At 40.3% G+C, this 15,192-nt stretch overlaps 1 protein-coding gene across 16 annotated transcripts in view; it reads right to left on the minus strand.

The window, feature by feature from the left end:
• FMNL2 (formin like 2) overlaps positions 1-15,192 on the minus strand; it is a 328,394-nt gene that overhangs the window by 84,093 nt on the left and 229,109 nt on the right. For 12 of the 16 annotated variants that reach the window (XM_012137115.3, XM_027964960.2, XM_027964957.2 and 9 more), the window contains exons 5-6: positions 7,303-7,386; positions 4,228-4,380 (exon numbers count right to left, since the gene is read on the minus strand). In XM_012137115.3, the coding sequence (XP_011992505.2) occupies positions 4,228-4,380; positions 7,303-7,386 (237 nt within the window). The remainder of the gene's footprint in view (positions 1-4,227; positions 4,381-7,302; positions 7,387-15,192) is intronic. The other 4 variants (XM_042243862.1, XM_060409919.1, XM_060409918.1 and 1 more) reach the window with 1 other exon arrangement.

Consider the following 15,192-nt stretch of genomic DNA (forward strand, 5'->3'; position numbering starts at 1 on the left):
AGAATGTGACTAAGTGTCTTTTTTATCAGTCAAAAAACAAACAAACCTGTAATATTAGTTAAAATGCAGTATTGCTTGAAGGCTCAAACTCTTAAAATGAAGAATCATAATATGATAACAGAAAGAATCAAAGTTTAAGAGGTACTGGGCTTTCCCCCAGTACGAGGTGATGGAGTGAGGCCATGCAGTCGTCACACTATAATACAGAGAGCAGGTACCACGCTCCGCTGCCACACACTACAAGCTCTCTTGGGTATCACTGTCACTGTCATCCATGACTTACAAGATGCTCCGGTTTGAACCCTGTCATCAATGTGTAAACTGAAGGTGCTCCAAAGGCAACAAGGGGAGAAGCAGCTCTGGTGGCATTTGAACTGAAGATACTCAGGCAGAGAAACTAATCTGGTGGTGACATGAGAGATGAATGGAACTGGAGGAAGAGGGGACAGGAGGATGAGAAAGGGCAAGAGACAGGAGGAGATGATGATCAGAAATGACATGGAAGAATGAAAAAGAAGACCAACAAAAATAAAGTCAAAAAGTGGAGGCAGCAGAGAAAAGAAAGGGGAGAGAGGAAGGAGAAGGAAGAGAGAAAAAAAGTACATATGTTAACAGTCTTTGAAAATCGCTCAGTTGTGTCCAACTCTTTGTGATCTCATGGACTATACACAGTCCATGGAATTCTCCAGGCCAGAATACTGGTAGCCTTTCCCTTCTCCTGGGGATCTTCTCAACCCAGGATCAAACCCAGGGCTCCTGCACTGCATGCAGATTCTCGACCAGCTGAGCCACAAGGGAAGCCCAAGAATACTGGAGTGGGTAGCCTATCCCTTTCTCCAGTGGATCTTCCTGACCCAGGAATCCAACTGGGATCTCCTGCATTGCAGGCGGATTCTTTACCAACTGACCTATCAGGGAAGCCCAACAATCTTTCGGTATGTGAAAAGCAATATGTTGCATATGCCTGTACCTCTGGTTGCTGTTTTTACAAGTTAGAGATGCTATCAAATGACCAAATACAGAATTAGAATCCATTAGACCTGGAATACACTGATACACATTGTTTAAAAAACAAAAATCGAAGCTTCAAGTCAACAAGTGTCATGAGATTTATTGCTATACTGGTTTTTGTATTTTTTGGAGAGCCCACGAAGGAATCAAAATTCTCCAAGCCAGGCTTCAGCAATACGTGAACCATGAACTTCCAGATGTTCAAGCTGGTTTTAGCAAAGGCAGAGGAACCAGAGATCAAGTTGCCAACATCCACTGGATCATCAAAAAAGCAAGATTTCCAGAAAAACATCTATTTCTGCTTTATTGACTATGCCAAAGCCTTTGACCGTGTGGATCACAAGAAACTGTGGAAAATTCTGAAAGAGATGGAATACCAGACCACCTGACCTGCCTCTTGAGAAACCTGTATGCAGGTTAGGAAGCAACAGTAGAACTGGACATGGAACAATAGACTGGTTCCAAATAGTGAAAGGAGTAAGTCAGGGCTGTATATTGTCACCCTGCTTATTTAACATATATGCAGAGTACATCATGAAACATGCTGGGTGGGAGGAAGCACAAGCTGGAATCAAGATTGCCAGGAGAAATATCAATAACCTCAGATATGCAGATGATGCCACCCTTACGGCAGAAAGTGAAGAGGAACTAAAAAGGCTCTTGATGAAAGTGAAAGAAAAGAGTGAAAATGTTGGCTTAAAGCGCAACATTCAGAAAACAAAGATCATGGCATCTGGTCCCATCACTTCATGGGAAGTAGATGGGGAAACTGGAAACAGTGTCAGACTTTATTTTTTGGGCTCCAAAATCACTGCAGATGGTGATTGCAGCCATGAAATTAAAAGACACTTACTCCTTGGAAGGAAAGTTATGACCAACATAGACAGCATATTAAAAAGCAGAGACATTACTTTGCCAACAAAGGTCCGTCTAGTCAAGGCTATGGTTTTTCCAGTGGTCATGTATGGATGTGAGAGTCGGACTGTGAAGAAAGCTGAGTGCTGAAGACTTGATGCTTTTGAACTGTGGTGTTGGAGAAGACTCTTGAACGTCCCTTGGACTGCAAGGAGATCCAACCAGTCCATCCTAAAGGAGATCAGTCCTGGGTGTTCATGGAAGGACTGATGCTAAAGCTGAAACTCCAGTACTTTGGCCACCTCATGGGAAGAGTTGACTCATTGGAAAAGACCCTGATGCTGGGAGGGGCTGGGGGCAGGAGGAGAAGGGGACGACAGAGGATCAGATGGCTGGATGGCATCACGGACTCGATGGACGTGAGTTTGAGTGAACTCCAGGAGTTAGTGATGGACAGGGAGGCCTGGTGTGCTGCAATTCATGGGGTCGCAAGGAGTCGGACACGACTGAGTGACTAAACTGAACTGAACTGAAGGAGTCAAAGGAATTTCAAATGTTCCATTCCTGAGCCTGAAACTGTTTAAACACAAATAAAAGAACACAATGTTGGCTTCTTATTTGGTCAACACACCTGCCAACCAGAAATGTCATAATGCTTCCCAAGTTTCTCAAAACAGTATTTCCATCATGTCTCTCTATATACTTTGGGTCTTTTTTTTTTTTCCAATTTAAAATGAATTATATGGGAGGCAGGATTTATAGGGAGAGGACATATGTATACCAATGGCTGATTTATGTTAATGTATGTCAGAAATCAATATAATATTGTAAAGCAATTATCCTGCAGTTAAAGATAAATAACTTCTTGTTAAGATGGTAGCTGGCCAGTATATGATACTTTCCAGGTAAGAAACAATGAAAAAGCAAATTAAAAATGTACTTTTGTCAATTAAATTCCTTACACATCATTATAGCTGTATCAATGGTAAGACTTTCCATTTGGGTTACAGAGTGATTAGGGAGTTCTTCAGGCACAACTGGCCCTCCTTCAATTTCCCAGTCAGCCCACATAATCCTCTGTCCACATGTTAGGCTGATGCAGACTAGCAGGTTATACAGCCCTTGCGTGTGTGTGTGTGTGTGCACGCACCTTGCGTGCACATGCATGTGCTCAGTTGTATCCGACTCTTCGCAAGCCCATGGACTATATATAGTCCACCAGGCTTGACTGTCCATGGGATTTCCCAGGCAAGAATACTGGAGTAGGTTGCCATTTCCTTCTCCAGGGGATCTTCCCAACCCAGGGACTGACACTGCATCTCCTGCATCGGCAAGCGATTTTTTTTTTTTTGGGCCAAAAGTCAATTTTAGGTTTATTAACAAGACTGGCAACCTGTTTCTTTACCACCTGGGAAACTTGTACGTGTGCTATGCGTAGTTGCTCAGTCATGTCTGACTCTTTGCAACGTCACAGACAGCAGCCCACCAGGCTCCTATAGCCCTTGACCTATTGCAAAAATCGTGAGAAGAATTGACACACAATTCTTCATTATTATTACTGAATAATTCCAAAGCTGTTAATACTTTTGGCATTTCCAAACAAGGAAAATCTGCATGGCTGATAAGAAGCATACTGTTCAAACATCAAATCCTGAGCAGAACTGAATTTATAAAGACTTTAACTTTCCATGACAAAAACCCACCAAGCTCTACAGTAGGTATGAGTGAATGTACAATTTCAGTGATATACTCAGCAGTAATACAGGTGTGCACCCCCCATCCTCCCTTAGCAAGGTGGTATTTCAACCAAAGGAGAAGGAATCTATAGGAGGAAACGGAAGGTTGACATTGGAGAGCACACCCCACCCAAGGAACAATGCTTAAAGGCATCTCTTTAATAAAAATAATCACTGCACCTATGACTAAGGACACAACCCACAGAAGACACACCTGAGTTACCACAGGAAGAAGAGAGGAAGGAGCAGGGTTTAAATAACAATAAGGCGTTCCTGAGATTCTCAGATCTCAATGTGCTGACTCTACCTAGGAAACAGCCCAGGATGTGAGCATCTCCTGGGTTTCAGGAACTGATCTGTCTATGGAGACTGCTCTGCTGTGACACTTGGAAGAGTTTTCTTTCTGTGCTGAAAGAGTAGTATTTGCAGCGAGCTACTTAAAGGCATTGAGTATTGCCCAACAGATGATCCCATGAACTCCCGTAGGAATCTGCATTTGGAATCGTTGATAACACAAGTGTTGTGGGACAAGATACAAGTGATACATACACAGCCCAGGATCCTCAACAGAAGTTGTCTCAAGGTATCCTACCAAACCCGCCTGTTCCTGAATTCAGGCACTCACCGCAGGGCAGAATGTCTTCCCGAGCGGGATACACTGTTGCCCACGGGGGAAGGCAAGTTGCTTCCTCTGTGCAGGTCCTCAATGGACCGACTCCAGGGCTTTGATTTGTCCACCGAGCTCTCCACAGTGCTCTCCACACTTTCAAAGTCAAAACTAAAACAAAAGAGAAATGCCACTCAAGACTTAATTCAGATTCACACAAACACATGGATGTGTAAAACTTGCTCCTTCCAATTACACATCTGCACCTTAATATGGGTAGTTTTTGCAAATAAAGAAAACTGATAATGGAATACAAATGAATTTCCATGGACTATGTGTTAGCTTCAAAAATACAGAATGACAACTAGGAATGTGTTATTTGCATCTTATTATAAGGCTTGCTGACTTACTGATTACTAATGAGCTCTGGTGGGATAGGGAAAAAAGATCTTAGAGCTGTCTACATTTTGCTTTAACGAGTCAATATGTTAGGCTTATACTAATTTATTCCTACCCATCAATTTTCACCGAGCATTTTCCCCTAGTGCGTTGGCAAATGTGCTTTTCCAACCATATGTGATACATTACTTGCAAAGTTATGAATTTGCTTTGATTTTGGAATCTCTCCCCAGTGTGGTGCTCTTTAAAGTAGGGCTGTTGTTTCTCTGGCATATTTTTGAGGTTATTACTCATGTTAACCATGTTAGAATAAATGGCTAAATTGCTCATCCCTGTATAATTTTAGGAACAAAATTTTAACACACAGGCCTCTGTGTTCTATGCATTTTTCCCCTGCCAAAGTTAGTAGCTCTACTTTCTCAAAAATATATTTTGTCAATGGTTTCTAGCCATAGTTCCAACAAGAACACCTGATCAGGTGGAAAATAAACAGAATGCAGCTTTAATTAGTATCATCTGTAAGATTTTGGAGGCTATCATGGAAGAAATAACACATATTGGAAATAGCAAGTATGACTTTTTATACAAGTGTGACTGCCAAAAGAAAATATCTGCTTAGAACAACCATCTGTAAACTAAGTGATACTCTCCATCTATTGAATTCTAATCCAGATAACAGAGACGGATGCACAAAGTCATTGAATGGGTCTAACAATTCTGTTGTTCCTTAGGATCCAGAAACCAGTGAACAGAAAAGACGTGGAATTGAGTAATCAAACAGATCCTTAAATATTAAAAATAGAAGCCTATAACTGACATCAGAGAAAGTAAGCCTAGGGGCATCCTAAGATCACCCATGTTATTAAGACTCATGCTAAGTCACTCTGCAGCCCCCATATGTTCAGCCATTCAGCATCCTTATGCTCCTCTCAGCTCATCCCCCCACCCCCTCACCGAGCAGAAAAAGGAAACACGCAACTTGGTGAATGCTCCTGTTTTAGGGAGGCTGCATGAGTCTGCTGTTTCACATTACATGGGAAAGAAAATTGCCACATGCTAAGAAATAGCAAGAACTTTTTTCAGCCCATTTAGTTTCAAGAAAGGATAAAACGTAAATTACTTATCTACATATAATTTTCTAATTAAACCAAAAGTAAGACTAATAAGCAAAGACTGTAAAGTTAATTCTAAAATTTTAAAAAGTAGAAGATTAGGAACTAAAAGCTCTGAGTTCTTATTTTTTTGTTGCTGTTGTCTTTGTTCTTGGGCTTCAAATTAGAAAAATTCCCTTGGAGAAGCATGACCTTTTCCCACTGGTCTTATGAGTAGATGCATTTGGGAAAGCTGGTTTATAAGCTCTGATGTGATGGGGTTAAAGGCTGATTACAGCAAACATATTACTAGTACACAATTCTTTTCCATTATTCCTGAAGTTTCTTAGTCCTTCCTTAGTTCCTTATTAAATACTCTTCTAGATTTTAAAATATGCAATAGGATAATACTTCTATTCCATTTTGCCATATAATATGAAGTGTAGGGGAGATAAGCAGTTTTCGATGTAATAGGGGTAGATAAGAAACAACCTTTGGAAGAGTATGCTATAAACAATAGCATTATATTTCAGAAGACAATTTCTCATGAAGATAAGAACTTATCTGTTGAATTTTCTTAATATAGTCCATATCATATACAAAGCTATCAAAACTGAAACTCATCAAGCCAGTTTCAGTTAACACTTTAGTTTCTGCAGCATCAAGGCAGGAATAATTACAGCTTTCTCCTCACCAATTCTCAAGGAAGTAATGAGGATTATAAGATAACACATGGTTACATCTTAAAGTGGAGCAATAAAAAAACAAGTTCTTGCTTTAAAAAGAACTGAGACCAAAAAAACAGCACCATGTAGGCCAAAATGCCTTCCAATAAAATTAAAAATAATACAGTATTATTTCCTTAATATGTGTGTGTGAGACTGTCCATCTCTGGATATTGGAATAGTTTTCGATTAAAGAGGGAAAGTGGAGAAAAGAATGCATCATTCAAATATACACTTTTCATTCCTACTGTAAATCTTTCCAGAAGCCTAGCAAATGAGAAAACTGAATCAACAAAAGTAAGGTGAAATAGTACAATTTTTCCTGCTCTTCCCCATTTTTTCTTTTTTACCCCCTATAAAGGAAAAGTCAAAACAATACAAATATATATACATTTAACCTTTTGCTTACCCCATTTCCTCTACTCCCACTGTGTTTATTATCTATTTCTGCATTAATTTTCTCTGTATTCACTAGCACATACAAATATATACATACAAGTTTTTTTTAAATAAAAAAGGAGTCACTCTTCTGTACCTTGCTTTATTCACTCAATAATATATCATAATACCTCTTCCAATAATTGCTAGAGTATTCTGCCATATGAACATATGAAACCTGAGCACTAAAGAAAGCACTTCTTTTGAAATAAGGACTCCTCTAAGGGTGATCTTACTCCCGTTTTATTTTTGCCGTAAAAGCATTTCTACCAACAATTATGTGATTTTCTTTTAGTTACTTGAACAGAAACAAACCTCCTTAAGCCTTACCACATCTGCTTCTGGGTTTTTCCCCTCAGTGTGGTATCTAATTTTACCACTGAGCTGCATCTTCTGTGACCACATAAAATTTAAAAGGAAACAAGCCAGGTTTTACTTACGTTACTGCATACTGCGCAAATGATAGATATTCTACCAGAACATCGAGACCTTTGTTTTCTTCATTCAGAAACTCTCTCACCCATCTGTTTGGGGGGGGAAAAAAATTCATTGGCAAAGATTATCATATGCTCTACCATAAAAGGGTTTTCACAGATGGTTCAGTGGTAAAGAATCTGCCTGCCAATGCAGGAGATGACGGTTTGATCCCTGGGTTGGGAAGACTCCCTAGAGGAGGAAATGGCAACCCACTCCAGTATTCTTGCTTGGAAAATCCCGCGGACAGAGGAGCCTGGTGGACTACAGTTCATAGGGTTGCAAAGAGTTGAACACGAATGAGTGACTTAGCACGCACTACCATGAAAAGGACACAGTGAAAACTTGTTTTTCCATCAGAAACATCTGCTGCCTGAAAGGAACTTCAGCATTAAGCCTAGACCATCTCACATAAGGAAGGAGCTTTCAAATATGGCCACTAAGAAAACCACAACATGTCCGTGTGAGTGACTGGGGGCAAAAAGTGTTATGAGTGCCTTCTGTGTATTTCACTGCTTAGTAGGAGGAGGATAACAGGTAAGAAACTTTCTAAATGAGGAACTTGCTGCTGTCCTTTTTCTACTATAACTGATCGACAGACTGCTAGTTTAGGGAGCCAAGACTGCATGGGGAGTCAGGCAGACTGGGGACATGACGACATAACCACTGAAATCCAGGCCTGATTCCAAATCCACATTCAACTCCTTCTTGGCACACGATGCTGTAGTAAACACTCAGATAGCCAATGAGACACCAGTGTTTATGGGCTTCTGGAAGTTCCATAGGGATAACGATTGCTTAGTTTTTTCCGTGAATGTTAAAACCTTTTAAAAAGTCGCAGGCAACACACACCGACCGACCTGAGATGTGACAAACACGTTGTTTAAAATCATTTTAAGATGATATCAGCTTGCATTTGAGCGGTGGGTTTGAATGCAGTTCTCTGAGCATGTGTATACATTTTTATTTTCACATAAGATGAAGCAGAGTGGTCAGATACTGAGGATGAACACCTGTTACCCTATGTGCCAGGTCTCCTCCAGGACATCCACCTTCAAAGAACACGTGGTATCCCATCAAGCCTGCACAGCGTTAGAAATTCCAACAAATAGTAAGTAAATGCCATCTACTATACCACCACAAAAACGAATCTTGGGGTATATGTGCCAAAAGCATTCCCAAATGGCTGCTTTCCTCCATGAACACTGCGCCAGTAAGGTCCAGCAGTTATGGACACTATGGCTCCTATGGAAACCAGTCTTGAAGCTATGAGAATGACGGTCGGACAATTCTACTGTGTGTCTGAAAGGATGAGCAGTCCTTTTAAGGTTTTTGTCTTAAAGGAAAAATAAAACCAATCTGTTGGGCTCAGAATGCCTGTCTTTAAAATTTTGTTTTTAGGGGGATTTTGTTGTTTTATCCTCAAGCACATCCTTTCCTCTGGTCCTATCATCTGCATAATGTAACCTCAGGTCTGCAGGTAGGTCCAGAAAATGGTAAGATGGAAAATGTAGACAGCTTACGTCATCCTTTCCCCAGCGCCCAGGCAGGCCATTATAAAATGTATGCACTTAACACAGCCGTGTGCAAAAAGAGACCTAGAGGGGAAACACTGGCAAAGAACACATGACCTGTTGGGTCTCACGAAGTGGCTTTGTTAGGAGAGCTGACCAGAACTAAGGGGCTGGCCACTGGGAGAGGCTGGAGTTCCCTTCACACCACTACCTCATACATGATCTCAGTGTCTGCTTCCAGATCCTTATTTTCTTTTAATATTTATTTTTATTTATTTATTTGGCTGCACAGGGTCTTTTGTGGCATGTGGGATCTAGTTCCCCTACCAGGGATCAAACCAAGGGCCTCAGCACTGACAGCTCAGAGTCTTAGCCACTGGACTACCAGGGGAGTCCCCGGATCCTTATTTTCATTTGATTTATTTTAAATTAGTCCCTATGTGGCTAGGTCTTGGAAGACATGAGGCATTTTTAAGTGCCCATTCTTCAAGCTTAGAAAGAGAAAAAAAATATTTTTTTCCTTTTAAAACTGGTAAGAGACTAAAGAAAGGTTGGAGCTCACTATTGAATTGGATGATTAGCTTTGCTCTTGAAATTCAGGCCCTTTAGCCTCTCTGTGGCCTTCCCATTGGTTGGGTCTATGGGCTCTGAGGGTATGATTTAAACCAGCCTTCCACAGTGGGGGCACAGCAGAAAGCCCCAGAGCTGGGCAGGTGTGTGTGGGGGGGGGTGTCATCTTTTTAATTTGAAAGAAAATCAGATTTTTCAGAGTGATCTTGATTTTACATAGTCTACGTGACCCATATTTCACTCAGTGGCTCATATTTGTTGTTTGGGAGCTAAGTCGTGTCCGACTCTTTGTGACCCTACAGACTGGCCCCATAAGAACACTCTAATTTAGGAGTTGAGAAGAATAGTCATTATAGTTTCTTCTTGTTGATTTTCCAGACATTGCCTCTAAAACATAAATGGTCCAGGACACCCTAAGGACCTGCCATTCTCTCATCTCAACCCATAGCACCTTTACCTCACTTAGTTCAGCCACAAACTGGAGAAGAGGCAAAATGACTCACAGATTTTTTTTTTTAAAAGGAAGGAAGGACGGCAAAAATGGTAGGAAATAGCCAAGTACAGCCAAAGCTCAATCCTCTTGACTCAAAGTACTAACATGCATATATTTTGATGCAACTATAAAGCCTATTAACTGGCTTTTATTTCAAAGCCTTTATCAATACCCCTGCTTGTTCTTGCTGACTTTGAGTGAAAGGACCTTAAAAATAAATTTCAAAGTGAAAGGCAGGAGCCACTGCTCAGTTCCTAGAAATAGGCAAGAGTATAACATGCCTCTGAAAGGTTTAATTTCATTTTTAACCTCTTTTTCGAAGCTGTGAGATCTGCCTTGGGTCTACAATTTGGCTCGGACCCCCGCAGGTGATTTAGGAAAGAAGAAGATAGAACTCCATCACAGCTCACTACCTTACCACCCCTTTTGTCAAGTTTGTATACTCGTCTCAGCAAAAAGGCTCTGGGCTATAAGAAAACAACAATCATATTCTGCATCGGAGAGAACAGAGGTGAAAGTGAACTTCTGTGGAAATGAAAGAGTATGGAAATCAAATAGAGATGGTGGGTAGAGATGAAAAAAGGGCAACTTTCAAAAAGAGTATCTCTAAGGGCATAATCAGGCGCATGATTATGACGTATCATAAACTGAGGATTCCTGTAGTAAATTTCCATTTTCACCTCTGTGCATGCTACACACTCTTCAACATAGTGCCAGTATGGAGAATTTCAAATTGGGTGATTACAGGTCTTGGAAAGCAGAATTGTTTCCGATTCTGACAGCATGCCTCATTACTGAGTACCTCACAGATTCGATGTAAATACCATATGTTGTAAATTTGAATTTAGGGAAATTCCAAACTGGCTGCTGCGGAGCTGGAAGGCACAGTGATAATGAGAAATAGCTCTGGGAAAAAACTTATTCAAGGAAGGACTCTAAATGCGGGTGCCAATAGTTACTGTTTTACTCTAGTCAGGTCAAAGCTTTGTTTCCAGATTGATGTTGTCTTTCCTCTGATTCCCTCTCAAATCTTAGAACCTCACTGTTCTCATCTAGAAAATAAAGTCTCAAAGGACGTTACTGGCCTTAAATGTGTAAGATCAAATGAAGCAGATGCAAAACACACAAAATGAAGGAACAAATGGTAAATCTGTTCTGCCACTCTCCTTTAGAGAGGTGCGACAGGCATCTGAAAGGAACTGCAGTTGCTGACAAATCATGGAAAAAAAAATCACAAGGGAGAGAAAGGTTAAGTATCACCCAGATTCACATCAGCGACCACGCCTTTTCTGCCAGACAGCATCTCAAACTGTTTCTCGGTTTCTCTAACGTAGCCCATGGACCACCGAGGGTCCCTGAAACCCTCTCAGGGGTCTGCGGAGTTAAACCGATTTTCACACAAACATTGAGTAGTTGCTTTTGTCACTCTTCTGACACTTGCACTGAGGGTACAAAAGAAATGTGAATGAAATCTACCACCAGTGAGTACACCTACTGATTGTATTCTTCACCCCAAGCCCTTGAAAGGGGCACAAAAGCGAACTTCACTTAAAACTGTTCTTAGTGAACCGCTAAAATTCCTGATTTTATTGAAGCTTGCTCCTTGAGGATACATCTTTTTAATTCTGTGTGACAAAATGGGAAGCCCACAGAGCATTTCTGCTGTGTGCCCCAAAACTACGCAACTATGCGATCTTGAGGAAAAGCAAGGATACAATTGTTAGAGCTGCAAGCTGACCCAGACACTGTTTACACGGAATGTCAAATGACAGACACATTGTGGTTATTCTATCTTGGGTATCCATCAGATAGTCTCAAAAGTGAAGGATGTGAGCCTGCCATTTTGAGGAAAAGAACTGAGAATATAAAATTTGAGCTTACAAACAAAAATTGGACTTTGGGAACACTGGTATTCACCACCATGAGTTTGAGAGCTTCCCTATGCTTATATTCTAATGAGACTGGTGATTAACAAACGTGATTATTTTTATATTGTAGAATAAAGTGTGTTTACATTTGAAAGATCAGGACAACTCAGTGAAACATTTTTTAAATGATTTTTTCTTGTTTCAAAATGGTGCACAGGTGAAAATCCCCATTCAGAGTGCAAAACAGCACAACAGATTTTAGTATAAAAGAGTACAAAAACTCACTGATATGCTTTCAGATTCCACGTTGCAACTAACTTTAAGAAATCATCTCTTTTGAATTTTGGTGATTTCTGGCCACAATTACGTGAAAGTGAAATGAAGTGAAATGAAAGTCACTTAGTCGTGTCTGACTCTTTGCGATCCCATGGACTATATAGTCCATGGAATTCTCCGGGCCAGAATACTGGAGTGGGTAGGCTTTCCTTCTCCAGGGAAGCTTCCCAACCCAGGGATTGAACCCAGGTCTCCCACATTGCAGGCAGATTCTTTACCAGCTGAGCCACAGGGAAGCCCAATTATCTGAAAAGTTTAATTTAAAAACTTTTTCAAGTACATATCTGTTTAAGGCCAGGTTTTCTTAATATACATAAATCAAAACAAATCACAACAACTTGAATTCAGACAACGGTATGAGAATCCAGGTGTCTTCTATTAGTGAAACATTAAAGAGACTTGTAAACATGCACAACAAAACCACTCTTGTTACTAATTTTTTTTTTTACTTTGGAAAATAATTATTCTCATGCTATTAATGCTGTATGATGTTTATTATTTTATATTTACATATCTACAACTAATATTTATCATGAGGTAATAAATTATTTTAAATAAGCATATATAAAACTTACCAGCTCAAATTTCCAATACAGTGACATTAATAGATAGCATGTTAGTCACTCAGTCCTGTCTGACTCTTTTGCAACCCTATGGACTGTAGCCCTCCAGGCTCCTCTGCTCATGGAATTCCTCAAGCAAGAATACTGGAATGAGTTGTCATTTCCTACTCCAGAGGATCTTTCCGACCCAGGGATCAAACCTGGGTCTCCTGCATTGCAGGCAGATTCTTTACTGTCTGAGCAACTAAGGAAGCCCTAATAGATAAAATCCACAGAAATAAAGACTTACTGGATTTCAAAATAATTTCAGGAAGTAAAGGAGTCTTGAAATCAAAAAAATTTTTAACTGCTGGTCTGGATAACAGCTTTAGATTTGGACATCTCCAGGTTCAAACCTTAATGCTTCTCAATTGTATGGACTTTAGCAAGATATTTAATTGCTTGACTCTCAGTTCCCTCATCTAGAAAATGGGAGGTTCAATGGTCAAGAGCAATTAAAAAAAAAAAAAAAACCTGTTAAGAAGTAACACTTTTAACTTGCTGAATACACTGCTTAACACATAACAAAATTATAATGATCTCATGAAATTTCCAAAAAGCACCATCTAAGAATGAATTAAGGGATTCATTGGTGGCTCAATGGTAAAGAATCTGCTTGTCAATGCAGGAGACACTGGTTTGATCCCTGGGTCAAAATGATCCCCTGGAAAAGGAAATGGCATCCCTCTTGCCATTCTTGTATTCTTGCCTGGAAAATCCCATGGACAGAAGAGCCTGGCAGGTTACAGTCCATGGGGGTTGCAAAAGATCTGGACAAGACTTAGCAACTAAACAATAACAACAATGAATTAATCATAGGGTACCTAGTTACATATACACCATAGGTGTTGTACACCATTAAGACCCAGCCTGAGCCATTCTGTTTCCTCTGCTAGCCTAGCCCAGCCAGCACTGTTTCATAAAGAAGCCCCGGAAAGAAGATGCTCACCTCACATCCTTCAGCTCCTTCCTCTTTCTACAGATATCCTCCTCTTGTCCTTGCTGACAAGTACCTCCCACCTATAATCGCATGCCTATTCTCATCTCCCCATTGAGATACAGTGAACCAAGGAAGCATCTTTGAGAACTCTATGACCTCGCACTCAGGATGAAAAGTAATTTTCTATCCTAATAGGCAGTTTCACTAAAATAAATTACCTGCAAAGAGAGTGAACCTACAATACAGTTTCATGGATTAACACCTATCAATCTATCCAGCTCACAACCATCAGTGCCTCTGGAATCTTATCACCCAACCTTCAAAATGTCACAGCAGCTGCCTGTTCATAATGCACAGCCAATGTGTTCTAACAGTACTTGGCTCCTTTCAAGGGTATTTCAAGTCATTTCAAGGGCTTGTGTAAGTCATAATCCAATTCTTCTCTATTATTATAGTTCCTGAGAGTAAGTGAATGAGATTTTTTCTAGTCCATTTCTTATTTCAATTTGACTCCAAAAAAATTAATTTTCTTTCTCAAAAGACCATTCACTTAAAAGTTTAGGCTTATGTCAAAACTCAGAACACACCCTTTGCTTGACAAAGCTGTAGCTTGGAATGCTATTGCAGCAAAGCCCCAGATTTTAACCTGGAAAGGCAAGCATGTGCCAAAGATAATTTTTTTTCAGGACATTTAAAGGTAATGTTTGCTTTTAATTTCTGGGAATCATAAACTCCTAAGTATAAGGATACTTTTAGATAGAGAAGGTAACATTCTCTGCATGGATTATACAACATTGTCCAATTATTATTATATAATATTATTTTCAATAAGCATAACAAATAACTTATCATATATTGACAGTAACCGTTGTTGTTTAGTCACTAAGTCATGTAAGACTCTTTGACACCCTGTGAACTGTAACCTGCCAGGCCCCTCTGTCCATGGAATTTTTCCATGCAAGAATCCCGGGGTGGGTATTTCTTTCTCCAGGAGATCTTCCCAACCCAGGGGACAAACCCATGTCTCCTGCATTACAGGCGGATTCTTTACCACTGAGCCACCAGAGATACCTTGAGAGTAATTACTTTGTATTAAAGCCTATATCAGGTCTTTCATAAGTTACCTTTAGTCCTTGCATGCATGGTAGGTCGCTCCAGTAGTGTCCAACTCTTTGCGACCGTATGGACCATAGGCCACCAGGCTCCTCTGTCCATGGACTTCTCCAGGCAAGAATATTGGAGGGGTTGCCATGCCCTCCTCCAGGAGATCTTCCTGACCCAGGGATGGAACCTGTGTCTCTTACATCTCCTGCATTGGCAGGTGGGTCCTTTACCACTAGTGCCACCTGGGAAGCCCATTTAATCCTTACACATTCCTATAAGTATTATTATTCTTATTTTATAGATGAGAAGTTAACTTAGGTCACATGATAATTACAGAGAGCTTATGTATAATAATTTGAGTAAAAGAACTGATAAGGGGGCATGGCAAAAATAGGTCAAGATCTCCCTTTCCCCAAGGCAAATAAGCAC

This window comes from Ovis aries, chromosome 2, assembly GCF_016772045.2.
Source record: "Ovis aries strain OAR_USU_Benz2616 breed Rambouillet chromosome 2, ARS-UI_Ramb_v3.0, whole genome shotgun sequence".
Classification (NCBI taxonomy): domain Eukaryota; kingdom Metazoa; phylum Chordata; class Mammalia; order Artiodactyla; family Bovidae; genus Ovis; species Ovis aries.